This window comes from Myotis daubentonii, chromosome 3 (genome assembly GCF_963259705.1).
Source record: "Myotis daubentonii chromosome 3, mMyoDau2.1, whole genome shotgun sequence".
Classification (NCBI taxonomy): domain Eukaryota; kingdom Metazoa; phylum Chordata; class Mammalia; order Chiroptera; family Vespertilionidae; genus Myotis; species Myotis daubentonii.
The window spans coordinates 52244038-52271115 of record NC_081842.1 but is presented as its reverse complement, the minus strand read 5'-3'; the positions used below and the strand labels follow the sequence as shown (position 1 = coordinate 52271115).

The following is a 27078-nucleotide window of genomic DNA, read 5'->3' as shown; positions in this document are numbered from 1 at the left end:
TGCCAATGAGCGAGCGAGTCCAAAAGAAACATTGCAGGAAAAGAGAAAGGACAGACATGTGTAGCTAAAAAAGAAAAGAAAAGAAGCGGAAACCCCGTCCCCGTGAGCATGCAGGCTGCGGCTCCCTGGGAATGCTGCTGTCCCTGCACGTCGGCCGCCCCTCCCGCCGCCGCGCAGACACTGCCCCCTGCGGTGACTCACGCCGGGACCGGGACCGTTTAAATACCGGGAGCGCCGGGCGAGCCTCACTCATGCTGCAGCCTTGAGCCTCCCACGTCTCCTCTCGGGCTCGCTCTGGTCGAAGGCGGGCGGGCGGGCGCCAAGCTGCTGGTAAGTAGGCGGGATTATACCCCCTCCCTTTTCCTGCGGACCCCGCTCCCCTGGGGAAAGGCTCCAGAAGGGGCCGCCCAATGGAGCCTGCGCCGGAGGGAGCCCGTCCGCCCCTTGTCCAGCGCGCCTGGGCCCCCAGCCCTCTCTGCGGATCCGCCACCAGCCTTCCCTGGCCCTTGCTGTCCCATGGTGTCAACCCGGGGTGTGAGAAGACGTTTCAGGGCGGTAGACACATTAAAAGTTGACCAAATGATCACACCAGTTACCCAGAGAGTTACCTCCTTTGGATACTAGCTCCACTGGCGAAGGGTTTCTCTTCTTCTTCTTCTTCTTTGTTTTTTTATAATATATTTTTATTAATTTCAGAGAGGAAGGGAGAGGGAGAGAGAGAGATAGAAACATCAATGATGAGAATCATCAGCTGCCTCCTGCACGCCCCCTACTGGGGATCGAGCCTACACCCGGGGCGTGTGCCCTTGGCTGGAATCAAACCCAGGACCCTTGAGTCCGCAGACCGATGCTCTATCCGCTGAGCCAAACCAGCTAGGGCGGGTTTCTCTTCTTAAGACTCAGGTTATTGAACCCAGGTCCTCACTTACCGGGAGTGGCCTGCCCCGCATTTGGGTCTGTAGGGGACCCCTGAGACCTTGCTTCAGGGGGTTCCCGGCCGGCATCAGTCCTCCTCTCCTCATACTCTCAGCTGCTACAAAAGCGACTTCAGCAGATGTGCTGGTGCAGGTTTTCCAGCTTGACCTTCAGCTGTGGGCTCCGAATCATTCGGGGGTCTAAGTCTGTGTGCGGCTTAGGCGACCCCGTCCTGGCAGCTCTCCCCTCTTGCCAGCCAGTGAGCCCCTGGCAGAGGCTGTTGGCTTTGAACAGGGAGAATCAGAGCTGGGGAGGGATTTGGGATGAGGGTGGTAGACACGCTGTGCCTCTACCAGCATCTCTGCTCAACTCCAGAGGCAGGGGCGGGGCCAAGGAACCAACAGGTGAAAACCGGAACTTTCCAGAGCCCACCTGTGGCAAAGTGTGAGAGAGCCAGTCTACCTCCAGGGGCAGGTATGTCAGCGAAGGGCAGGCTGTGCCTCTCTCCGGGATGACACAGTACCCAGACCAAAGTGCTGGGTGCCTGTCTGTCACACTGAGGCTTCTCCTTTCGGATTTCTGAGGTATAGCAGCCTGTCTCAGGCAGCTTTCAGATGATGCTTCGGTGCCACTGGCTCCTAATTTAGAATTCTCCAACGGCTGTCATTTCTGTTGCTTTGCATCAACTGAACATCTGGGATGCATTCAGGGCCAGACAGTCCCATTTGCCTGTGGTCCTGAGTCAGCTGGGCGGGCTCCGCACTGATGAGATTAGCATGTGAGCGAGGTCTGGCCAGGGGGAAGGGTTCTGAGCAGACTTTGCAGAAAGTCAGGGCCCCCATGGAAGGTTCTCCCCAGGTCCGGGGGATACTACCTGGGCTTGCTCAGTAAATGGAGGGGGTGGGAGTGGGGAGCGGGTGGGAGTAGATCCAGATGTCGAGAAATGAGAAGTGATGGGAGAGAAGTTGTCCCAACGCGATCCTGCCAGCCAGCACTCCGAGGCTGTGATTACACATGGCAATTTGCTTCGCTAAACCCTGGCCACGAAGGATGGGCTGCAGCTTCAGGTTTCATCGCCTCCCTTGGCTTCTGGGACACAAGATTTAGAGATCGTTTCCAAGATGCTCTGAGGGCCTGGTCCATTTCTCTCTAACTTGAGCCCCCAGCTGTTACCCCGAGACGGGGCTGCAACCTATGACTTCTTTAATAAAAGCCCCGAGTGGGAGCTTCTCCCTGCTCCGCCGGCGAGTTTGCCAGTATCTCCAGCTGCTTTTGCCAAGCTAATTACAGCCCTACTCGGGCCTCTGCAGGAAGCCCTACGCCTCTAACCTTGGGGTTGGAAAGGACTTGCTTTTTCTTACTCATTTTCTTTTTTAAACAAATGAACACTATTTTGTATATTTTATTGATTTTTTTTACAGAGAGGAAGGGAGAAGGATAGTGAGTTAGAAACATCAATGAGAGAGAAACACCAATCAGCTGCCTCCTGCACACCTCCTACTGGGGATGTGCCCACAACCAAGGTACATGCCCTTGACCGGAATGGAACCTGGGACTTCTCAGTCCGCAGACCGACGCTCTATCCACTGAGCCAAACCGGTTAGGGCAGTGAACACTATTTTGATTTTGAAGGGTTGTGAGAGATGGAGGTCAGCAATTGGTCCAGGTGGAGGATGAGGGTGTGGCCAGTCTTCCCTTGGGTTCTGGGGTGCTATGTGTTTGGGTAGAGATGCCTATCTTGGATACCACTCCAATGGGGCTCTGTGTTGAGATCAACTCTTCTGGTGACCCCTCTGTTCCTTCCCTCCTGTCCCAGGCCACTCAGGTGAAATTGAGCCAACACAGGCATCAGAGCAGCTCTAAGGAAGAGCATCCTTAAACCATATAGCCTGGGAGTTGGGAGAGCAACTTGACCTCTGTTCATAATGCGGGGCAGCTAGAGGGTCGATTGCATATAAGCCTGAGGTCATTTTAGGATGGAGGGAGCAAGGCCACCTCTTGTCCCCTTCCAAGCACTGCCAGACACATGTTTGACAAGGTCCGAAAGGCTCGTGACAAGGTCCAGAGGTTCTTCAATCTCTGTGGTTGGGTAGAGCCCTGACCTGGGTGTCAGGAGTCTTCAAGTGACTGTGTGACCTTCAGCAAGTCCCCTCCTCCCTCTGGTCCCTTAGTTTCCCATGCACCAAATGACCATATGATTTGACCAGATGGTCTCAAAAAGGCCCGTATACCTCTAATGCCTGGGCTCTAAGCTCTGCTTCGGGAAGCAGCTTCTACTGCTGGGTTTAACTTAGCACAACCCTGGATTTCTGATGGGGATGCAGAAAGGGCCACTGGAGGAAGGAATGATACAGGGAGCTGACCAGGCCCCTGGCTTGGCCGTCAGCCTTTCCTATCCCATGTCAATCTCTCTGTTCTTGGCTGCAAATGATGCAGATCATGGGCATGGGGTCCCAGCTGGTCTAGGCCTTGAGTGGTGCTTCCGAGTGTGGACTGTGGACACCTGCACTACAGTCACTTGGGGAATTGGTTAAATGTGCAGGGGCTTGAGCCCTTCAGACCTAGGGATCAGGATCTCTGTGGGTGGAGCCTCCAGAGACCTGCATTTTACTCCACAGCAGAATGAACAATAATTGTAAGCAACATTTACTGGGTACTCACTTTGTGCCAAGAACAAATCTCAGGGCTTTACAGGTGTTAACCCACTTTGTCCTCACAGCTGCAACACTGTGAGGTCAGTTCTGTAAGCAGGCTCCCCAGGCTCTTCCAGGCGATGTTTATGCGCTGACCTGGGGGAGGGGGCAATACTCCTGTTTAGTGAGGTGGGGAGGTCTGGATGCACTGAGCCTCCCAGTCAGACAGTGCCTTCTACCCTTAGGACAGAGCACCTATGAGCAGCTTGATCGAGGCTGACACTAGCTGGCGGGGTGAGGGCAGGAGACACCCTCAGCCATTCCAAGCTCTCTTCTCAGTGCGCTGGATGGGGCCACCTCTCACAGCCGAAGAGGCTTTGCGGGGAGACCTTGCTGGGGAGAGGGCACAGGCCAGGAAGGGAGATCTCCTCTCTGGGCCTCAGTTCCCTCAGGACCAGAGGCTCCCTAAGGCCTCTCTTAGCTCCCGGATGCCGTGAAATGGCTATTGGCTGTGTGAAGATGCACCGATTAACAAGTGGGATTACCCCGCCTGACATAAGTGGGCCCGGAAGATGGGTCCAAGTTCTGAAAGCCTCGGCATGGAGATGGGGCTGGGTAGGTGGCACTGCCGGCAGTTCGGTGTGACCTCTGAGGAAGAGAGGATGAAGAGAATGGTGGGGCTTTGGGTCAAATGTCTCTTCTGTCTCCAGTGAGAAGATACCAGAGCTGCCAGGGCCCTTGGAAATCTTTACAGGAGGGGAAACTGAGGCCTGGAGAATTTGCTTAAACTCCCACTCAAGCTCAGTCTCAAGACCAGAATGGCACATTTGTCTCCCAGGCTCTCTCCGAAAGCTTTGCTCCATGGCATTGATAGAAGAAGCCATTCCTCCCAGGGAACCTCGTATTTAGAGAATGTGAATGATGGTATTAAACCCCCAAAGTCCCAACCCACCAGCCAACCGAGCCCAGGGCTTGGAGGCTAATTATGTGTTTGTTCATGAATCACAGGCTGTTCTTGCTGAAGAGACCCACAGGCAGTGCGCCTGCTCCAAGCGCGTCTCCTCCTGGGCAGGGACCGCGTCTCAGTGTCCAGGTGAGCTGTCTGCTCAGCTCATGGAATTCCTGCACCAGTGCCAGACGCCAGGCTGTGCCCCCTCCCAGAACAGGGCCTGGGCCGAGTGGCTGCGTGACTGTGGATGCAGCCTGCCTCCTGGGAGGGGAGGGTGTAATTAGGGAGCTTTGTGGGTCTTTAACTGGCATTTGTCACGGCTGCCAAGCAGCACCAGACGGCGTGGGCTATTAGGCTGCTGTGTGCTAGGCTCCCAGAAGCCTCTGGCTGCCTGCAACACTTGCTGAAAATCCCAGGGCCAGGCTGGCTCTCCAGCCCCGTGTCTGCAGACTCTCCCTCCCCCAAGGGCTCTGCAGCTGGGTCTGAGGTGGGCTCTTCGGAGGTCCTTTGGAGCAGTCAGTTCCAGCTGTGGCAGGAAAAGTGCTGGAAAACAGGAAACCGCTGCATGTGGTGCCGGGGTGGGCTCTGCATACATGAGGATTTATAAAAAGGAAAATGTGCAAATTCTTGTAATATTTGTCAAGCTGAGTGTGGTCCATTTCCAACAACAGTGGCTCTGTTCCCACAAAGGAGTTATCTTTCCCTCCTTCTCCCAAGCCAGGAGGCACCCTGCCTTGGCCCTGGCCCTTCCTGGGGCTGGCTGATGCCCCCTCCCCAGGTGGGCAATGCAGACTCAGATGGGTCCTCAGAGGTGTCTCACCCACACCCTCATTGACAGATGGGAAACTCCACAGACTGTCCTGGGCTTGCCAAATTGTGGGCATTTAATTTAGTGCCCAAGCCTCTGACACTTGAGCTGTGACACCATTTTGAAGCACATAGGGTATAGGAGTGCACAGTATAAATAAGCGCTGCCTAGCATGTCACCAGCAGCCATTAGAGCTTCACCTTGTGTAAGCGACTCCAAGAGGATGTTTGGTTTCCGTGTCCCTTTACCATCGAAGGCCTTCAAGAGACTAGTTTGTCATTGCCCGTCTTAAACTTCAGGGTGGAACTGAGCACAGCACTACAGATGTGGCCTGATCAGGGAAGTGTAGAGTAAGACCATAACCTCCTTTTTTCTACACTTAATACTTCTTTTAATACAGTGATGTTATCTTTTGTGGGCAGTCTTCATTCTTTGTTACCATCAATAAGTCTTTCTCCTGGGGTGGGTGTTGAGCCAGTTTTTCCCTGCCCATGGGAGGCAGCCTGTTCAGGCTGTTTATTTTCTGTTTTCAAGTCTGCACCTGACATTTAACTATGGAAGTTCATTTTTATAGATGTATCCATAGCTTAATCTGGCCCCATTTCTTTGCACTGGAATTCATTGGCCAAATTATCATTCTTTCTTTTCTTCACTGGTCTACATACTAGGTCAAGCCCTTAATGCAACAGTACAGCAGGCCTGGGCTTGGATGGGCTGTGAATAAATGAAAAATCAAGGTTTGGGTGGGTGAGAGATGAAGTTGGGTTTTATCCTCAGAGTAAGCTTGGTGCGGGCAGGGGAGGGGTTCATTGAGGTGAGGCCAGATTGGGAAGCCTGGATTACTCTGAGTAATGGGCCAGACTCAAGACTCCATGAGTTCAGCGGAACACAGACCATAGAAATGCTTTCTCCACCCAGCCAGTTTATGCCTTATATACTTTCATCTGAAATTCCTTCCTCTGACTCAGGGTTTTTGCTCATTAAAAGGAGAGGCACTGCCTTAACACTCACTGGGCTTTTAGCTCTGGGCCTCAGTTTCCCTGCTTCCTACATTCCCCACAAAATAATGAGAATGTATGATCAGCAGTTCTTAACCCTTTGCGAGTTAGAGATCCCTTTGGACCTCAGATAGAAGGTACAGATAGAAGGTACAGATGCTCACAGAAATCCTTAGTCCCTTGACTAAGAATGCCAAGGTTAGAAGCACTTGGAGGCCTTCCTGTCTATAAAGTTCATCTGTGGATGAGCTTGGAACAACCACACACATTTGCACAGGACACCCTCACATCCATTCTCCCATTTGTTCCTCACAACAGCCTTAAGAAGGGTCAGAGATTACCACCACCATTTAACAGATGACAAAGCTGAGCTAGGAGGCCTCACACTTCATTCAAGGTCCAACAGCTGGCTAGTGATACATAGATATTCAAGGCCAGGGCCAGTCTTCATGTCCCCTGTCTCCATGTTCTATACGTAATGTATATATATAAAATTATCATCACCCTTGACCTCAAACGCCAAACCTTTGTGAATTTAGCTCCATTCCAAGATCACACCATGCCTATGGGAGCATCTGGACCTACCACCTTTGAGCTCAAAGTGCATCCTAAGTTTTCTGGGACTTACTCTAGGCCAGTGATGGCGAACCTATGACACGCGTGTCAGAGGTGACGCGCGAACTCATTTTTTTGGTTGATTTTTCTTTGTTAAATGGCATTTAAATATATAAAATAGATATCAAAAATGTAAGTCTTTGTTTTACTATGGTTGCAAATATCAAAAGATTTCTATATGTGACACGGCACAGAGTTAAGTTAGGGTTTTTCAAAATGCTGACACGCCGAGCTCAACAGGTTCGCCATCACTGCTCTAGGCTTCTCAGTGTTTCTTTGTGGACTAGTCCCCAGAAGGGAGAGCCCAGGCATCAGCTGAGTGGCAGCAGCCCCCTCCAGTGAGACAGGAAGTGGCGCAGATAGTTTCCTTTATTAGGAAGCTGATTGAAATAAACCTAGATAAAGCACCTGTGAGACATGTTAACAAAGATTAACGAAGAGACAGGCTGTTGGTAGTGGTGATGGGCGGGGTGGGGAGGGGCTGGAGTGAGGCCCAGGCAGAGGAAAAAACAAGCTTCCAATGGTCTTTTCCACCAGATCAACCGCACGGTCCTGCCTCTGCTGGCTGCTATGGCTCCTCCCGGCAGGCCACCATGTTTGTGGCCTTAACATCTTTCCCGGGTTCAGGCCCTATTTATTTGTTCTTATTAAAAGTGTTGAGTTACTTTTCTCCTGCCCCCTGTTTAGGTTGTTTATTTCTGTTCTCAAGTCTGGACCTGACATTTGACTATGGAAGTTCATCTTTATAGACGTCCCATAGCTTAATTGGGACCCATGTCTTTGCACTGGACTTCAAGCTATGTTCAAATAGTAAGCTCATGTACTGTGAGGGATGCAGAGATGTATAAAATGCTCTTCCTGCTTTAAGGGACCCATAGAGATGAAACATGAAACGCTTATTGACTGGTGAAGGAGGCAGAAAGGGACAAATGTCATGTAGAGCTGGCTGTGGCATGGGCCATAATGGAGATCAGGAAGACCACCTGCATGGGAGAGTAGCTAATGCTGACTCATGGATTGTGGGAAAGCTTCCTAGAGGGGACTGCTATTGAGCCAGACTTGGAAGTATGGTAAATACTTGGATGAGGATGCAGAGCACTCTTGGTGGGGGGAATTGCTTGGGCAAAGCCATGGAAGTAGGAAGGCATGGGGGAAGGCAAAGAGGTTTGCTGACCAGGCCATAGGGCATAAGTTGAGTATGTGGTGACGGGGTTCAAAGGCAAGCTAGTTTTTGGTACCAAAGATTGGCCTTGGCTTAAAAACAATGGGAGTGTTGGCGAGATGATCCTGACTCGTGTGTTCTCTCCCCTTGCACAGGCCATGCCACTGAAACACTATCTCCTTTTGTTGGTGGGCTGCCAAGTCTGGGGTATCGGGTTGGCCTACTATGGCTGCCCTAGCGAGTGTACCTGCTCCAGGGCCTCCCAGGTGGAGTGCAGCGGGGCGCGCATTGTGGCAGTGCCCACTCCTCTGCCCTGGAACGCCATGAGCCTGCAGATCCTCAACACGCACATCACCGAACTCAACGAGTCCCCATTCCTCAATATCTCGGCCCTCATCGCCCTGAGGATTGAGAAGAATGAGCTATCCCAAATCATGCCCGGTGCCTTCCGCAACCTGGGCTCGCTGCGTTACCTCAGCCTCGCCAACAACAAGCTTCAGGTTCTGCCTATCGACCTCTTCCAGGGCCTGGACAGCCTTGAATCGCTCCTTCTGTCCAGCAACCAGCTGGTGCAGATTCAGCCAGCACACTTCTCCCAGTTCAGCAACCTCAAGGAGCTGCAGTTGCATGGCAACTACTTGGAATACATCCCTGATGGCGTTTTTGACCACTTGGTGGCCCTCAACAAGCTCAATCTGTGCAAGAACAGCCTCACCTACCTCTCGCCCAGGATCTTCCAGCGCCTGGGCAACCTCCAAGTCCTCCGGCTGTGTGAGAACAGGCTCTCAGACATCCCCATGGGCACTTTTGATGGGCTGAGCAACCTCCAAGAGCTATCCCTGCAGCAAAACCAGATCGGAGTGCTCTCCCCCGGCCTCTTCAACAACAATCGTAACCTCCAGAAGATCTATCTGTCCAACAACCACATCTCCGAGCTGCCCCCCGGCATCTTCATGCAGCTGCCCCAGCTCAACCGACTCACGCTCTTTGGGAATTCCCTGAAGGAGCTCTCTCCAGGGATCTTTGGGCCCATGCACAACCTTCGAGAGCTTTGGCTCTACGACAACCACCTCACTTCTCTACCTGACAACATCTTCAACAACCTCCGCCAGTTGCAGGTCCTGGTCCTCAGCCGCAACCAGATCGGCTACATCTCTCCCGGCGCCTTCAACGGGCTGGGAGAGCTGCGGGAGCTGTCCCTCCACACCAATGCGCTGCAGGAGCTGGACGGGAGCGTCTTCCGCATGTTGACCAACCTGCAGAACATTTCCCTGCAGAACAACCGCCTCAGACAGCTCCCAGGGAATATCTTCGCCAATGTCAACGGCCTTATGAACATCCAGCTGCAAAACAACCAGCTAGAGAACCTGCCAGTGGGTATCTTCGATCACCTGGGGAACCTATGTGAACTTCGACTCTATGACAACCCCTGGAGGTGTGACTCAGGCATCCTTCCACTCCACAATTGGCTCCTGCTCAACAAGCCCAGGTTGGGGACAGACACCCTCCCGGTGTGTTTCAGCCCAGCCAGTGTCCGGGGCCAGTCCCTCATCATCATCAACGTCAACATTGCTGTTCCCAGTGCCCAAGCCCCAGTGACCCCTGAGGTGACCAGCTACCCAGAAACGCCAAAGTACCCAGAAACTTCCAGCTATCCTGAAACCACTTCCATCTCCTCCGTCACTGAGTCCACCAGCTCCGTGGAGGACTACACCGATCTGACCACCATCCAGGTCACTGATGACCGCAGCACCTGGGGCATGACCCGGGCCCAGAGCGGGCTGGCCATTGCTGCCATTGTCATTGGCATCATTGCCCTGGCCTCATCCATCGCTGCCTGCATCTGCTGTTGCTGCTGTAAGAAGAGGAGCCACGCAGTCCTGATGCAGATGAAGTCACCCAATGAGTGTTAAAGAGGCAGGCCGGGGGCAGGGCTGGGGAATGGTGGGACCACTGGAGCATCTGGGGATTTCATCCTTCGACCTTCACCCCTGGGTCCACAGAGCCATCCCCTGCTCCCTCTCTCTGGTCCCGAGAGGAAGGCACCCCCACCTTTTCCTGACCTGCTCTTGCAGGACCTTCTTACCCCCAGAGAGATCTGACCCTGCAGGGTTTCCAATTCACATTCCTGGGCTTCTTTCAAGAAAGCCCCTCCTCCAAAACCTCACCAGCTCTCCTCTGGGAACAACCTTCCCTGTGCCCACGCCCCTGCTGGCCTCTGTAGACACACTTATTCCATGCCTGTTCACTTTATGGAAATAGTTCTCCACCGGGACAGCCTCTCTCCCGAGTATTCTGTAAGTTGATTTTCTTCTTTTGCTCCTTTTATTGTTTGTGGCATGGCTCCTCCCCTGTCACTTCAGATGAAGTTCTCCTTTGATTTTCTGCACCTGAAGGCAAGGTGAGCTCTGTCCTCAAAGAAGGCTTCAACCCATTTAACTGGTTTCTTCAGAACTGCCACGCACCCTGGTTCTCAGGATGCGGTGAAAGAGAGAGGAGAAAAAGATGTGCTCAGTCCCTAGAGACAGAGCCATCATCAGGATCCCCCATGATTTTTATCTGGAAAAGGAAGTGAAACCAGTTCAGCCTTTTAGAGGATGGTATTTCCAAGCTGCAAACTTAGCTTTACATTTTTCAGTCTTTAAGAAATAAAATCATGTAGAATTTCTGACCTGTAACAATGCTAAAATCAGCTTATTGGTACTGGATGGAGAAAGCAGCCTGGTACCTGGGGGTTCTTGTGTCTACCCCTAGGGTTTTTCTTTTTTAACTGTTTATTGAAGGGAAACATACATGCCGAGCACAAAAGTGTATGGCTTGATGGATTTTCACAAACTGTACATGCCCTGTAATCAGTGTCCTGATCAGCAAACAGGATATCACCAGTATCCTCTATCGCAGTCGTTTACTGAAGAAGACTGGGGTTTATGGAGACAGCATGGACTTGCCTGGGAACTGGCTCCCCCTGCGCCAGGACGGTCCCTCTGCTTCTCCCTCCCCCTCAGTCAGCCCTTGTGAAGGCCCAGCTGCCAGAGTGGAGAAGATGTGGGTACATGCTGGCCTGGACAGAAGATTTTATTAAATTCTCAGATCCTGAGGCTCCCAGATTGGCCAGGCCAGAAGCAACTCAGCTATAGAGGCCCACACAACCACACACCCTTCTCCACCAACAAGATGTCTGCTTGCTGTTCATTGGAGGCCCTTCTGCCTGGACCTTTTCATGGGCATGATACACCTATATACCTATGTCTGTTTTTAATTTTCACTCTCCATTTGGGGGAAGTGAAATACCTCAGAGATGAGAACCTTTAATTGAACATCCAAGCGTAATGGAACCCAGCAATCCCTGGAATGTGGTGGTGAAATTCTCCATCAGCATTACAGTCAGCTAGAAACAGAATTTCAGAATTCTTATACTGAGCAGGAAACACCAGGATACACCGATAAGTCACACTGGGACTGGGGCCTCTCTGGAACCACTCTGACCCGTGGTCTGGTTATAAGTGTTATTTGGTCCAAGGTTATTCTCCCCCTTGAGTTATAATCATTTGAATACCTGCCCTTGCCACCCTTCCTGCTGCATACATATTCACTCTGGTAAATAAATTATGCTTATAACAATGGACATCTTTCTCTGGACAACTGGTCTACCAGTTTAGAAGTAAAAGTTCTAAATGGAGAATTTCAAGTGTCCATGTTTGCTCAGGAAAGAGCTATAGCCAACACTATAAAGATTTGGAAATCTTCCATCAATCCCGATTGCCTCTTACAGGTTCCCTCTGCTCCATAAGACAAGTAAAGAAATCTCTTGGGGCTTCAGCAGAATGATGCTGACAGGTTCCCCCCAAAAAAGGGTCGAGGAAGGGATGTGCCTAAGAACTAGTGCTCTTGGTAGCTTCTTACTCTCTGTTCCAGGGAATCTGTGAGAGATAGGGCCTGTCAGAGGCAAAAGACATCATCTCCCCAAGGTAAATCTAAGTTTCCAAAAAGTTTTCAAAATATTTGTAGCAACTGGCTGATGTGTACCAAGGCTTGCTGGGGCCTGACAGTAAGTGAGCTCAGAGCTTGGGGCATGACCATCATTCCACCAATGGTAGTCTGTATCCGGGGGCCAAAGAGGGAAGCTCAGCCTGCTCTGCTTCAAGCAGGAAGCATGGTTTGGCACTGCATTCCTCAAGTTCCTCCTTATGAGCCACCTCTACTGTCTCCTTGAGCAAAAGCACTACTGGGCCAGAGGTGGCAGAGCGGTGAGGAAGGAGTCCTCTTCATCCAGTGTGTCCTGCCACTCTGATCCCAGAACCCTGGGTGCTTCCAGCATTGGCTGTGACATTGGAGTACCTCCCTCTCTGGCCCACGATATCAACATGTGTTCCCAGGCCAAAGGCTGGCCTGAGGGCTGCTGTGCTCAGATGACCCCACCCAGGAGCACTCCAGGTGGGGGGTGGTAGACCCTTTACCTGGCCTTCCGAGCTTGCCTGTTCCTTTCTCCCATCAGAGTGGTTTGGATGGAGCCATCCAGCCTCCTCTTCTTTGGCAGGTCTTTTGGCCTCTGAGCCATGTTGTCTGGTCCGGGAGCTGCCAGAAAAGCTGAGTAGTTTCCTTTCCAACAGGACGATGCATTTGCTCACTTCTCAGGGCTGGAGTGAGCCACTTGGCCCCCCTAGAATAGAGGCAGGGCACAGAGTTCACTTCACTTCCCCCCTCTGCTCATGGGCTTCTCGGACACTTGCTGGTACCAGTAGACTGCATTTGGAGCAGAGGGTCAATGTTGGAGGAAAAATAATAAAAGCCGGTGAGAACCACTGTTTCCCAAAAGTGCTTACTGTGCATAGCTACCCTTGAAAGCACTTAACAGTCATTTTCTTTTTAATCCTCACAATACCCCCGTGCATGAGTGCTACCTTATCCCCTGTGATGGGGTCTTAAACTGCCCTTTTTCTGCAACATTTTCCTTCTCTCTTCAAACTTTGTACAAGACCTTGTGGCCTGTACTGGGCTTTCATCATTGAACCAAAGAAAATGGGAGTCAGTCTCCTGTTGTTCCCCAGAGTCTTAGCCACGGAAACCTCACTTGGCACTGTGCGGATCAAAAACTTCGTAAATGCAGGGGAAAATTAAACTCATCCATCCGTCAAAGAAAAATTGGCCCCTCTCATGGAAATTGTTGGGCTGTGTGGATCTTGTTCCCTTCTTTAGAATTCAAAGGCACAGCACAGTTCTCAGAACTCTTAATGGGCGACAGTTTCCACAACCTTCTAGATGTCAGTGTAGAGCAGTTACAGGAATCTAGTTCTAAACTCAGGAAGCTGATGGGGAGCGGACAGCTAGAGATACCTAGATAACTAGAGTAGGTAGGCAGACAGTAGATGCATCCCAGCCTTTAGCTGCAAACCTCTCAAAGAATTCAGCCCACGGATCCCACAGTCAGAACTGAGTCCGGGTTGTTGGGAAGGCGGTGGTGGTCTTGGGGAGGAAGCCATCTCAGAGCGGGTGGGCGGGTGTCCTCCAGGCCAAGCTCCTCCCAGTCTGTGCTTTCTCCTTCACCTAAGGATGCATCGTTCTCACCAACCCATTGCCTTCATGCTGCCTTCAAAAGTAGACCGTGTTTGCCTTGCTTAGAGAATAATTGCAAATAGTCCCAGGAGTTTGGTGATGCATTTAGAGATTTCTAGGCCCCTGGGGTTTTATACAGTGTGAGCCCTGGTGGGCAGGGTTGGGGGTCCATCTTTGCTGGGCTCTGTCTTTGCTGAATACTGCTTGTAACAAATTTGGTGTACAGAATCAACAATAAATGGCTTACACAGGACACATGTGCTCTTTTTAAAAATTTTTATTGATTAAAGTATTACAAATGTGTCTTTATCTCCCATTGTACGTGTGCTCTTTATGGTGTCTTGGCTATGGAGTCCCACTCTTTTACAAAATTTTTTCTTCTTTTTTTAATTTAATTTAATTTTATTTTTTTTTTACAATATACAAAATAGATCAGTCTCTAAGCGGTCTCCACTTTTAGGTGTAAGGGTTCTCTCCTGTGAGTTTTCCATTGATGATTCAGGAAGTTTTTCTGTATTTTAGTTGTAATTCCAGTTTGTTCCTGGGAGCATGTCCATACAGCATCCACTTACTCTGCCTGCCCCCCCTCCCCCGAGCCTGGTGATCCCACTCTTGTCATATGTGTGCAAGGCTGACCCAGACAGCCCCTCACAAAGAGTAGATTCTGGGCTGGGAAAGGTCCTCAGAAAGTGAGTGGGGGTCAAAAATGTAATAACAAATCATATCTATAGGCCACTTGTTGAGTGTTTCCTTCCACGACTCGCGTGGAGTAGGGTTCGGTATCTGAAAGAGGAGCCACACAACAAATGAGAGAAAAAGACACGAGATAATTTTGCAATATTGGGGGACCAGGCGGCAAGTCCCCAGGTGGCAAGTCCCGAAGGACTTCCTCTCAGTGCTCAGGCCTCACCAAGCTTTTATTGATCTGGGAGGCACCCATAGCATAGCCCTAGGCAGGTGACCCCCTGCAACAGGCAGACTAGCCCATCAGCAAGGATTTACATAATAATAAATGGGGGAGTAGTTTCAGCTACCACTGTCTGGACAAACAGAGGTGGCGCCTAGCTCTGACCTTTGGGAGGGCTTCAAAGGCACCCAGCCTTCGGGGGGGTTCTCTGTCTATGCTTATCAGATAGTGAAGGCAATAAACAGTTTCCCACAGCCACTGTGTTGGGAAGGGGCCTTAACAATAGGATCAGCCCATGTTACAGATGAAGAGAGTATGATCAAGGCAGGAAGTGAACTAGTGGCTGAGCTTGCACACAAGCAGATCTCCAGACTCCCAGGCTGGAGTTGCTTCTATGTCACCAGAAGGGCACTGAAGTTCACTCAGTACTCATTTAATGTGCCCGTGCACACACATGTATGCACATACACATGGACTTAGGTGGGTGGGACTACCCTGAGTCTCTGGACTCCTATTGGTGCTTTACACCAGGCTCAGTGAGTCACAGGCTCTCAAAAGACACCATCTGAGTGAAGGCGACTCCTACCACATGTCCAGGTGACCCCAGGACTACTTCAGGTCTCCGGGTTCCAGGGGCTGCCACAGCTGTTGGCACAGGTCCACTTCTTAAGAGGGAGCCAGTCCCCTCTGCTGTTCCTGTGTCCCATCTCCATGCCTAGGAAAGGGGCTTCAAAGCCTATTTTCCTGCAATCTCTTAGTTCTTAGGTCCCTTCTGCAGATGTGAGCCTTCCCAGGAGGCTGGACCTGGACAGGGGTCAATAGTGTGTTCACTATATCACGGGGCTGGACCGTTTTTGTTGTTGTTGTTGAATTGATTTCAGTGAGGAAGGGAGAGGGAGAGATAGAAACATCAATGATAAGAGAATCATTGATCGGCTGCCTCCTGCACTCCCCCCACTGGGGATGGAGCCTGCAACCCTTCAGTCCATAGGCCAATGCTCTATCCACTGAGCCAAACCAGCTAGGGCTGGACTGTTTTGATGACTGGGGGCAGGGCCTTGTTGTCCTTCCCTAACCACTGCACCTGTCCACTCAGACAGGTGTCTGGAATAATGGGAAAAGGAGTTAGAGCCTTTATCCCACCTCCCAGAAGATTCCTAGAGTTCTTAATGCAAATCTTCCCTCTATACACGCACTCATGTCCTTCCAGCTGCACATATCTGCAGTGTAATTTGACATGTGTGTGTACACACACACACACACACACACACACACACACACACGCCTCCCCAGGCCCTTTGCCACAGATGAAAATGAAGAGACTAAATAACTGGTGGAAAGACTGGCTAGTTTATTGAAGAAGCAGGTTCAAACCCAGATCTGTGGAATGCCAAAGTTCTGTTGCTCACCATGACATTGACAAACAGACACATTCTGTTTGTGGAGGCCAGTGTCGCTGCCTTAAGAACCTGTCCCCTTAGCCTGGGTGTGAGTTTCCTCCAGAGGTATGCCCACCTCCCCACCCTGCCAGCCTGCCCACCTAGCCTGGCTGCTGCTGAGGGTGGGGCTGGGAGCACTCCGTTCACAGCCTTTCTCCCCTCTTACATGCCCCCATGTTTCCTGCCAAAGTGCAGACTGTCATATGTCCCCATTGAAAAATGCTACACGCTGTCAGGCCTTTGCAATTTGGCTGATGAAATCTTCTCACACGCAAAAAACACCATTAGTTTGGACTTGAAAAAGAATAAATATTGATATCGTGTGATAACTTTAAAAGCCATCAGAGTAGGGGGTGGAGATGGAAGAGGGTATAGGGAAGAAAAAAATAACAAAAGCCAGCAGAGTACTTTGAATGCTAGAATCTGGGCATTGGAAATGATCCTAGATTGCTTATCTCAGTCAGACCTTCACCCTGAACTCCTGAACACACACACACACACGCACACACACATGCGCACGCGCACAAGCATACACATGTTCTTCTCTCATTCTGCAGCCCCTGGATGAGCAGCTCCAGAGACAGGACAATCACAATCTCCCAAAGCAACTGGCCCCCCTGCATGGGGTGAAAACGTGTCTCTCCATACTGGGCCAAAATTTACCTCCTCAAGTCTTTCCCCCTTGTAGCTCAGAAAGGGTTTAGAAAGTTGTTTTTTTGAACAAACCAACAAAACAATAAACCCACAACCTTCTTAGAATTGAACCTGGTGTTGAGAGCCAACCAGGTGCCTGTGGCTGGCCCTCTGGCTGAGGCCTGGCTCCTGGAACCAGCGTGGCCTTTTGCAAGGAGCGATGTGAGAGCATGGACCCCGGTCCCACTTCTCACTCCTGGAGCCGCCTCCTGAGTGCCCTGGGGTCCCAAAGGTGCCAAGCCTGTGACCTTAGATGGCTTCGGCCCCACGGGGGATCTGTCTGTGGATCATTTTGTAATATTCTGAGGCATTGCCCCAGATTCTCTGCTTCCTGTGACCTGGGTGACATTCCGGGAACACTCAAGCCACGTGAGGGGAGGAACCACTTCCTGGAACTTTGATCAGCTCTGGGCTGCTGGATCCACACTGACCACAGACCACAGACCACACCGGACACCCTTCTGCTCCCAAGGAAGAGCTAGGGCAGCAGGTCCCCCTGCCCAGCCCCTCACGGTAGGTCTCCTGGAGTCACTCTAGGGCTCCTGGGTCTGTGGGAACATGGGAGGAACCTGGAGTCCTGGCTGGGGGGCAGGCGGGGAGCTGGCCACTCCTTCCAGGCTTCACAGCATGTCCCCAACTCCAGGCAGGCTGAAGTATCCCCACCCCTGCCCTGGGAGGAGAAGCCCCTGAGGGACTTCTGATGCCCCTGATGTCCAGGGCGGTGCCGGGCTGAGGGAGGCAGGAGGCAGGTTGAGGGGGGCAGATTCCGGGAGAACGGTGCCCTGGTCCCTGCCCTCGGGAGCTCCTGGTGCCTGGTGGGGTGCCGGGGCTGAGCAGCAGACCCTGAGCGGCGGATGAACAGGTTACTCCGACATACGTTTCTGTGAAAGAGAGGCTAAGGGGCTAGTTTACTTTAGGAGCAAATAGCCGTGATCGCCTGCCTCCTTAGACTTTTATTGTCACAACAGCTTGAGCTCAAATTAGACTTTGGGTACAATCAGCAGGGTAAGTATCCTTGAGAAAGCTCATGCCACTACAAGGTCAGGTCTTTAAAGACTAAACATAGAGATTCCAGCAAAACACCCGGGGGATCGGACTTGTTTGGAAAAGTCAAGGTAGGGGCTGCCGCCTTCGGCATGGTCCCCCAGAGGCCCCGACCTTTCGGAGAATCCTCCTTACAGACTTTCCGACCAAGTCCCGTGCTTCCCCGCAGTGGGGATAAGCAGGGCGACCATCATCCAGGTTTGCCTGGTTCCACGCTAGTGTGTGCCTGTCATCCTGGCAAAATTGTCAATAGCTCTCCTTTTATTTCTGCTTTAGATGATGAAATACATAGTCACTCTAGGAATGAAATGTGTATGCTGCTACCTTTTATTGAACATTTACTGTTTGCCAGGCACTGTGTTAAGTGCTTTATATTTACTATCAAATTTAACATATTTATCATGCAATTGGGTATGAATTTCAACCCTAAGGGATGGGGTTGTAATTACAGAGGGGGAAACTGAGGCTTAGAAAGATGGAGTGACCTGCCCAAGCCCACACAGCGAGCAGGTAGCACTGCCAGAATTTGAACCCCACTAATAGGATGAAGAGTCAGAGCTGAGCTTCCGGGTCACGCCAGTCACGAACACATTCCATCCAGGTCAGCACACAGGCCCGGGCAGCTTCTCAGTGCTCTCCCCCGAGCCAGATGCTGGGTGCACAGGCAGGTGGAGATGCTGCGGGCTCACTGGCAGGTGGTGCAGATGACTAGAATGCAGGGCAGAAGGACCAAGTGGTCAACGGGGGACATGAGTGGCTTGGGGGATCCAGAGAAGGCAGTCAAGGAAGGCTTCCCAGGGGAAGTGTGACTTGCACTGGCCTGAGAGGTAGGTGGAATGGGGGCAGGTAGCAGCAGGGAGAGAGAGGGAGGCATACATTCTGAAGTGGAAGGCTGGGGAAGCGAGGGCTAGAGCTGGGCCCTGTGCGGAGCATTGGAAGAGAAGACAGTGCCCAGCTCACAACCTTTTATTTCAGAACTAGAGGCCCTGTGCTTGAAAATTCGTGCAAGGGTAGGCCTTCCTTCCCTCGGCTGCCGGAACTGGCTTCCCTCTGGCCCCTGCTTGGTCAGGAAGGATGTCCAGCCTAATTAGCATATTACCCTTTTAGCATTATAGATGTTAGCTATCCTCCCTTCAGGAACCTTATGACAGCGGATAGACAAGCTCCATCGAGCCTTTGCATTGTAACTTTGAGGAAGGGAAAAAAATCAAGGAAGCCCCTAAAATGGGCCTGGAACTGTGCTGTGTGTTTTACACAATTATCTCAATGTTTATAATAACTTCCCACCTTATTACTTAAAAAATGTAGAAAGTATATGATTAAACAAAAATTTAAAAAAATAAGTAAATCGCCCACAATCCTATTGTGCAGAGCTAAACAGGGCAAAGGCTTTGTGTATAATCTGAAGCTGTGGAGGGTCCCTCAGAGTCACGTCATTGGCATAAACTCAGGTGTGGCTAACAGGGGCTCACTATGAATAACAAAAGATGCTCCCTCATCACCCGGGAAATTCCAAGCGTTCTTGGAGCTCTGTGCCAGGAACCAGGAAGAAGGCCAAATATATATATCTGATTATATCACAACATCACACACCCAATGCTATGACACCCCAAGGGGTGAGAAATTTGCTTGTTATCTCGCTTAATTACCACAGTAAGCCTAACAGCACTGTAATTTAGGGAGTAGCATTATGGTGATGACTGCTCTCAATTTACAAAGGCAGGCACTGGGACTGAGGGCCTGTTTCACTGCCTGGGACACACTGGGCAGCAGGTTGGGGAGGGCCGGCCAGCTGGGAGGGACAGAGGCAGGATCCCACGCAGGTCTGACTGCCTCAGCCACGTGGCTTATTTTCCTGGGTTGAGGGAAGGAGACTGAGGTCCAGGGAGCAGCAGGCCTGCCCCGGGGCCCAGGGTGAGGCAGCCAGGGGCTCTGGGCTCCCGTCACCCTCTGGGAGCAGTGAGCGGCAGCTCTGTGGTAGATGACAGACTGGCTTGTGGCACACACAGAAATGTACCAGACCAACAGCAATTTGAGAAGAGGAAAGAGTTCATTTGCAACCCGTAATCTCCCCCCTCCCCCTCCCCCCAGAAAAACCAGGCTTGCTGAGAGCATGGAACATTTTTGTGGCCATTTCTAGTCTGTACATAAGTGCAGAGGTGGTTTTCCAGATGGAAAGCAGGGATCTTCTGGCTGCTGCCCCACTGTCCGCTTGGGCGCCAGCCTCCACAGTGCCCAGGCAGGGGCACGTCCTATCTCTAGAGCCCCCAGAGACCTGCCCTTGAGGGCGGGGTGGGGAAGGGGCCCAAGTCCGGGCATCCTGGCCAGAGCCATTACAATCTGTGCTTGACTAAACCAAGGACAAAACAATTACCCCTTTCCCTGGGCTGGGAGGAAAGAGGCAGAAAAAGTGCTGTAGTCACCAACCTCGCTGGTCCATAAAGGAGGTGGTTGAATGATCTCATCCGTTATTCCATGGCCAACCTCTGTGACTACTTCAGAACAGCTGGGGCTGGCCGGGACTCAGAGGAATCAGGGTGAGTACTGCTGCTCTGGATGGATACCGAAATGCTCTGGGCATGAAAACAACAACGGTAGCTGGCAACATGGAGTGCGCAGAGCAGTTACTCCAGAAGCTTGTGTAAAACAGATCCTCGGCTCCCATACTGTGCAAGGCTGCGATTCAGTAGAATGAAAAGTCCAGGAACCCACACACTTCATTAAGTAAAAAGAACAGACCATTTTCAAATGAGCGCTCTTAGACCTTTACAGTAAACAGCCCTTTCGATGGCAGCAAGTGGGGAACCAGAGGGTGACCACTATGCTGGCTCTGGGTCTGGGTTTTCAGAGCATTTTCTCATTCAGTCCTCAGAACAACCCCACGAGGGAGGTAGTATTGAAGCTCATTGTTTTAAAGATGAGAACACTGAAGCACAGAGAGGCGAGGCAATTCAGTTAAGGCCCAGAGCTAATAAGGGATGGAGACAAGATTTGAATCTGGACTGACTCTAGAGCAGCGGTTCTCAACCTGTGGGTCGCGACCCCTTGGGGGTCGAACGGCCCTTTCACAGGGGTCGCCTAAGACCATCGGAAAAAACATATATAATTACATATTGTTTTTGTGATTAATCACTATGCTTTAATTATGTCCAACTTGTAACAATGAAAATACACCCTGCATATCAAATATTTACATTATGATTCACAACAGTAGCAAAATTACAGTTATGAAGTAGCAACGAAAATAATTTTATGGTTGGGGGTCACCACAACATGAGGAACTGTATTAAAGGGTCGCGGCATTAGGAAGGTTGAGAACCACTGCTCTAGAGCACAAACCATTAGCCATTCTAGAGTGATATGAGAACAGCATATCACTCTATAAACGTGGCTCCTTTGGAAATTATCAGTGTTCCTCACCGTGAGTACCATCCCTGCTTCCTTCTGCCCCAGTAGACTGGGGCAAGGGGGTGTCTGGCCTACACTTTAGAGGCCCTGTCTGGCCCTCCTCCCACCATGACATCCCAAGGGGTGAGAAGTTTGCAAGATCAAAGGGACACACCCATCAGAGGCTGTGCCCCATTCTAAAGCCTGTTTTCAGTATCCGGGATCCAGGGCTCGTGTGGATTGCCTCCCCAGGCCAACCATTTCACAGAAGTGAATATGAGGTTTCTACTCACAGCACTGGAGAGAGTCGGGGGGAGAGAAGGGGACAGACTGTAGGCGAGGTCCCTTGTATGCTCTCACTATGGGCCCTGCCAATGTGAGGAGCAGGCCTGTGTACCCTGCCCTGTCCACTGCCGTGGTGTGGAAGCCTGAGGCTTGTTCCTTGCTCTCTCATGCCCTGAGTAGCCAGCCGGCAGGCAGTTGCTGTCATACCCCCACGGTGTGAAATCCACCTCCTGTGGCTAACTCAGCGTCTGTGTGCACCGAGGAGCCTCAGGGACGTGTGCCCTTTCTCGGGGAGAAGTTGTCCCTTCTCTACAGGCTGAAAAATTCCTGGAAAAACTGTTTAGTGTCTATAGAGGGGCTTTCATAAGCACCGAGTTTGCGGGAGACTGTCACACACGAAGCCCTTTAACCTGAAGCTGAATTTTGCGATGGAGGAGGCAGCCAGAAGAGGGCAGCAGAGAGGCAGCTAGGGGCCAGTTGTGAGTTTTTACTGAAACAGGACAATTGCGAAGAATTAGGATTATGTTTCGTGAGGATTTTCCTTTTTTCCTTCCTTCCCTCCTCCCTCCCCTCCTCCCTCCTTCCCTCTCTCCCTCCCTCCTCCCTCCCTCCCTCCCTCCCTCCCTCCCTCCCTCATCCTCCCTTCCTTCCAAATGTATTTTATTTGAAAGGCATTTTGTTTTTCCTACTTTTTTGGTGTTCAGATAATTTTTTTTTCTGAAATGATGGTGGCTTGCAACATTTAACAATAATTTACATAGTTTATTAATTGCTCTCTCTACTAGTATCTCAGACACTGATCTAAAAACTTTACTTGTATTTATTCATTTAGTCCCAAATTAGCCTAACAATAGACACTATAATTATCTCCATTTTACAGATAAAAAATTGAAGCGCAGACGGGTTAAGTAACAAGCCCAAGGTCTCATAGCTGGCGCTAGGTAAAGCTGGAATTCTACCTTATGGAATCTGAACCACTACAAGACGTATAGATCATAGTGTGGGCAGGAACAGCAGTAACCTGGGAGGTGTACTCCCCCTAGGGGGACAACTAAGCCCAGATCAGATGGTCTTGTCACGTAGGAATGTGAGTCCACTGCCCCTAAATCATCTGGAAATCTGGACTATTTTTTAAAAAATTTAAATATGTTTCATTGATGTTTTAAAGAGAGAGGAAGGGAAAGGGAGAGAGAAACATCAATTGGCTGCCTCGGGAACGACCCCTACTGGGGATCGAGCCTGCAACCTGGGCATATGCACTGACCAGGAATCCAACCATGACCTCTCAGTGCATGGGATGATGCTCAACCAACTGAGCCATACCAGCCAGCACCTGAAATCTGGAGTTTTAATGTGATACTTCTCTGTTTTTACATGTTGGCCTAATGGCTCATGCATAGAAAGGACTGAAACATAGACAAAACACAGTTTTAAGCTGAATCACCGACTTGTGACCGTGGGTGGATGCTAGCATATTTTTTCTTAAAAAATAATATTTAGTAAACTAAAAACCTGGTCCCCTTCCCTTATTTAAAACAAAACCTACTGGTCTATGAAATCCCTGCAGCTGGGACCTCCTGTCTGGACGCTGTGGGGAGCTCCATGGCCCCCTGCTGGTAGGGGTGGGATGTCAGGGGCAGGAGGACAGCATTTCAGGCCCCGGGCTGGTTTCAAGATAAGAGCCCTCTTGTGCTGAGGCTGCCTTCACTCTCAGCAGATGTGCAGAGAACAGATGGTACGGTCTCTTCATAACGAGGCTCTGGAATGTGCTGAGATATGGAAACTCAGGGAGAGTGTGGTTTAAAAATTTCCAATTTAGGAATAATCTGCCCATAGTTCACATATTATCTTAAAAATTCCCCGATCCTCGTAGTCTTTTCTTCCTTTCTTCCATGCCTCTCTGCTCCTTCCTCCAATCTGGAACAACATGGGGAGCCCAGGAGACCCAGGCGTTGGGCCTGCTGCCAACCTGCAGCTGGCTGTGGACAGGCCATGAGACCTCCTCGCTGTGGGGAGGCGAGAACCCTGGTCCTACCGACCTTGCAAGGCTGCCACGAGGTGGTAGGAAAACCATTAAAAACATAAACTGGCCCTGGCCGGTTTGCTCAGCGGATAAAGCCTGGACCTTTGATTCTGGGTCAAGGGCAGGCTCCCTTTTGGCCCTGGTCGGGGCTCCTGTGGGAGGCAACAGATCGATGTGTCTCGCAGGCGGATGTTTCTCTCTCTGCCTCTCCCCCTCCCTCCCACTCTCTCTAAAAAGCAATGGAAAAGTATCCTCCAGTGAGGATTAACAAAAAATAAAAATAAATAAATACACGAGTTCTTTAAAAAACAACAACGTACACTGCTGTCCAAACGGCTGGCCTCCCTGACAGCCAGTGCCCTTTCCTGGCTCCCCGGCCGCGCACTGGCCACCGGGCCGCACAGACACGCCTTCCCCCTTCTCTTCCCGCCCGGGTCTAGGAGATGCTTCCTGGCGCCTGGCTGCCCGGGGCCTGCCTCCTGCTCCTGGCCCGGCTCGCCCGGCCCTGCCCTGCGGGCTGCGACTGCTTCGCCCGGGAGGTGTTCTGCTCGGACGAGGAGCTGGCCGGGGTCCCGCGGGACATCCCGCCCGGCGCCACCGACATCGTCTTCGTGGAGACGGCGTTCACCGCGGTGGGCGCCAGGGCCTTCGGCGGCAGCCCCAACCTCACCAAGGTGGTCTTCCTCAACACCCAGCTCTCCCGCCTGGAGTCCGATGCCTTTGGGGGGCTGCCCGGGCTCCGGGACCTGGAGGTCACCGGCAGCGCCTTTTATAGCCTCAGCGCTGACATCTTCTCCCACCTGGCCTCGCTGGGCAAGCTCACCCTCAACTTCAACAGGCTGGAGGCGCTGCCCGAGGACCTCTTCCGCCACGTGGACGCCCTGCAGTCCCTCCAGCTGCAGGGCAACCTGCTGCAGACGCTGCCCACCAGGCTCTTCCAGCCGCTGGCGCGCCTGGAGACCCTCAACCTGGCCCAGAACCAGCTGGCCCAGCTGCCCGACGAGCTGTTTGCGCCCCTGGGCAGCCTGCAGACGCTGCAGCTGAGCAACAACGCGCTCTCCCGCCTGCCCCCGCGCCTGTTCGCGGGCCTGGGCCGCCTGCGGGAGCTCTTCCTGGACGGCAACGGCGTCTCGGAGCTGCCCCCGGCCGTGTTCTCGCAGCTCTCCCGCCTGGAGAAGCTGTGGCTGCAGCGCAACGCCCTGGGCCACCTGCCGCCCTCCGTCTTCTCCTCGCTGGGCAGCCTGACCTTCCTGAACCTGCAGGGGAACGCGCTGCGGGTGCTGCCCGCGGGCCTCTTCGCCCACAGCCCGGGCCTGGCCGGCCTGTCCCTGTCCCACAACCGGCTGGAGACCGTCCCCGAGGGAGCCTTCGCCGGGCTGTCCAACCTCAGCTCGCTGACGCTGTCTCACAACGCCATCGCCAGCCTGCCCGCCGGCGTCTTCAGGGACCTGCCCGAGCTGGTCAAGCTCAACCTGGGCAGCAACAACCTGACGGCGCTGCACGCAGACCTCTTCCAGAACCTGACCAAGCTCGAGCTGCTCAGCCTCTCCAGGAACCTGCTGGCCACGCTGCCCCCAGGCATCTTCGACACCAACTACAACCTGTTCAACCTGGCCCTGCACGGCAACCCCTGGCAGTGCGACTGCCACCTGGCCTACCTCTCCAGCTGGCTGCGCCAGTACAGCGACAGGCTCTTCAACATCCAGACCTACTGTGCGGGCCCCGCCTACCTGAAGGGCCAGGTGGTGCCCGCCTTGAAGGAGGAGCAGCTGGTGTGCCCGGTCACCCGAGACCGCGTGGGCTACCAGGCCCCGGGGCTGGAGGACAGGGAGCCCGGGGACAGCTGGGATCTGGTTGCGGAGGACCGGGCAGCCCGGAAACGGTGCACCTACAGCAACCCCGAAGGCACCGTGGTGCTGGCGTGCGACGATGCCCAGTGTCGCTGGCTGAACGTCCAGCTGTCGCCCAGGCAGGGCTCAGGCTCCCCGGGAATGACGTTCAACGCCGCTCAGGGGTGGGAACTGAAGTCGAGCTGTGGCTCTGTGAGGGTCACTGTGTCTATTGAGGCTCGGACAGGGGACCCCTAGGTGCAGGGTAGACAGAGCCCGGAGCCTCATGGCCTCTGGGGCCTGACCAAGCAAGAGGTGGGGCACAGGGGGAGCTGGAGCTGGGTTTTCAGATGCAAAGGAGGGAGGTCCATGGCCAAGGTGGAGGAGGCCACGCCCACCCTCAGAGTCTCCTCCTCCTCATCCTTCATCTCCCGCTCTGAGTCTGAGACCTGAACTTCCTTAAGCTTTGCAAAGCAGCCATTAAAGCTGCATCATGGCCTGGAGAATAAAACACGGCCACTCCCCTGGTGTTTTTCTATTATGTCTATTATTTAATACCCACCCCGCTCTCACCCCCACCCTGGAGTTCCACCCCTTAGGTACCTGCCACCCTCTTCGACATCCAGTTCAAAAGCCAGATGTCTGTTTCTATCCCCCCTTCCCCTCAATTTGTTTTTAATTGATAAAGGAGGCGATAGAAGCACAGGTGACCAGAAAGATGAAGGGCAAGGGTGGGCTCTGGTGTGTTGGGAACTCCTGGCGTGAGCCTCCGCCCGCAGGCTGCTTCCGGGTGAAAGGTGCCTTGGGAAGGGAAACACCAGCTGTTTGGCGTTCGCTGCACGAAACCCCAGAGGAGGAGCGGGGCTGCGCCTGCTCAGCAGACAAGATAATTAAGAGAAAACACCAAAACCTCACAGACCACAGTGTGGTGATTGCCAGAGGGAAAGGGGGTGGGGGAGGTAGAAGAGTGAAAGGAGACTTGACTTGGGGTGATGAACATACGGTACAGTATAAAGGTGATGTGTTATGGAACTGTACCCCTGAAACCTATATAATTTTATTAACCAGTGTCATCCCAATGTGTTCAATAAAAAAGGGGGGGGGAGGAAGGAAGGAAGGTAGGAAGAAAGGGAGAAAGGATGGAAGGAAAGAAGGAAGGAAGGTAGGAAGGAAGGAAGGAAGGAAGGAAGGAAGGAAGGAAGGAAGGGAGAAAGGAAGGAAGGAAAGAGGGAAGGAAGGAAGGAAGGAAGGTGCTGAGGAGAGAGGAGGGAGGACGGTGAGTTGAGAGGGCTGGGACGGAAGCACTTCAGTCTTAGTTTTCTCACAGCACCTGAGTCTGTGCCAGTCATTCACTGAAATTCTTCTCCCTGGTTTCCAGGACACCACACTCTTACTCAAGCCCGGCCATTCTTTCGGTCTTCCCCAGCCACTTCTTCCATGTTTGCCTCCTCAGGGCTCACTGTCCCTGGCCTCCCTGGGCAGTCTCATGCATGCCCTGGAGTCCGATGCCACCTCTACACTGATGACCCCAATCTCCACCTCAGGCTCGGGTCTCTTCGGCCCCCTGCTGAGCTACCTGCCTGCTCAGCAGCCCTGGGTCCTTTCATCACAGTCACAAGCACAGCTAAGCCAAACTCTGCCCCTACTCCTCCTGATGCCCACCAGCAAATCGCCAAGCCCAGAAGCTGGGAGCGTTCTCCAACCTCTCCTCCTATTAACCCTCAAGGCCAACTAATCAAAGAGTGCTTCCGGTATCCCCTTCTCCCTTTCTCCTTTCCATTTCCCAGCCTGGGGAGGCGCTGTCTCCGCGCACTGAGTCATCCTGCAGCCTGCCACCT

The 27078-nt window shown here is 52.3% G+C and overlaps 2 protein-coding genes across 2 annotated transcripts; both read left to right on the top strand.

Annotated features, from left to right (window-relative positions):
* The first annotated feature begins 250 nt into the window (after positions 1–250).
* Positions 251–13942, top strand: LRRC15 (leucine rich repeat containing 15). The gene is made up of 2 exons (XM_059687426.1): positions 251–330; positions 8236–13942. The coding sequence occupies exon 2, from the start codon at positions 8239–8241 to the stop codon at positions 9991–9993; it is 1755 nt and encodes a 584-aa protein (XP_059543409.1). The 5' UTR covers positions 251–330; positions 8236–8238; the 3' UTR covers positions 9994–13942.
* Positions 13943–17053: 3111 nt separating this feature from the next.
* Positions 17054–25767, top strand: CPN2 (carboxypeptidase N subunit 2). The gene is made up of 2 exons (XM_059687425.1): positions 17054–17185; positions 23852–25767. Exon 2 carries the CDS (start codon positions 23855–23857, stop codon positions 25496–25498), a length of 1644 nt encoding a protein of 547 aa, XP_059543408.1. The 5' UTR covers positions 17054–17185; positions 23852–23854; the 3' UTR covers positions 25499–25767.
* The last annotated feature ends 1311 nt before the right edge of the window (positions 25768–27078 follow it).

What these genes read in the sequence shown, in the direction of transcription:
- LRRC15 (XM_059687426.1), top strand. Translation starts at nt 8,239, where the DNA reads ATGCCACTGAAACACTATCTCCTTTTGTTGGTGGGCTGCCAAGTCTGG.
- CPN2 (XM_059687425.1), top strand. Translation starts at nt 23,855, where the DNA reads ATGCTTCCTGGCGCCTGGCTGCCCGGGGCCTGCCTCCTGCTCCTGGCC.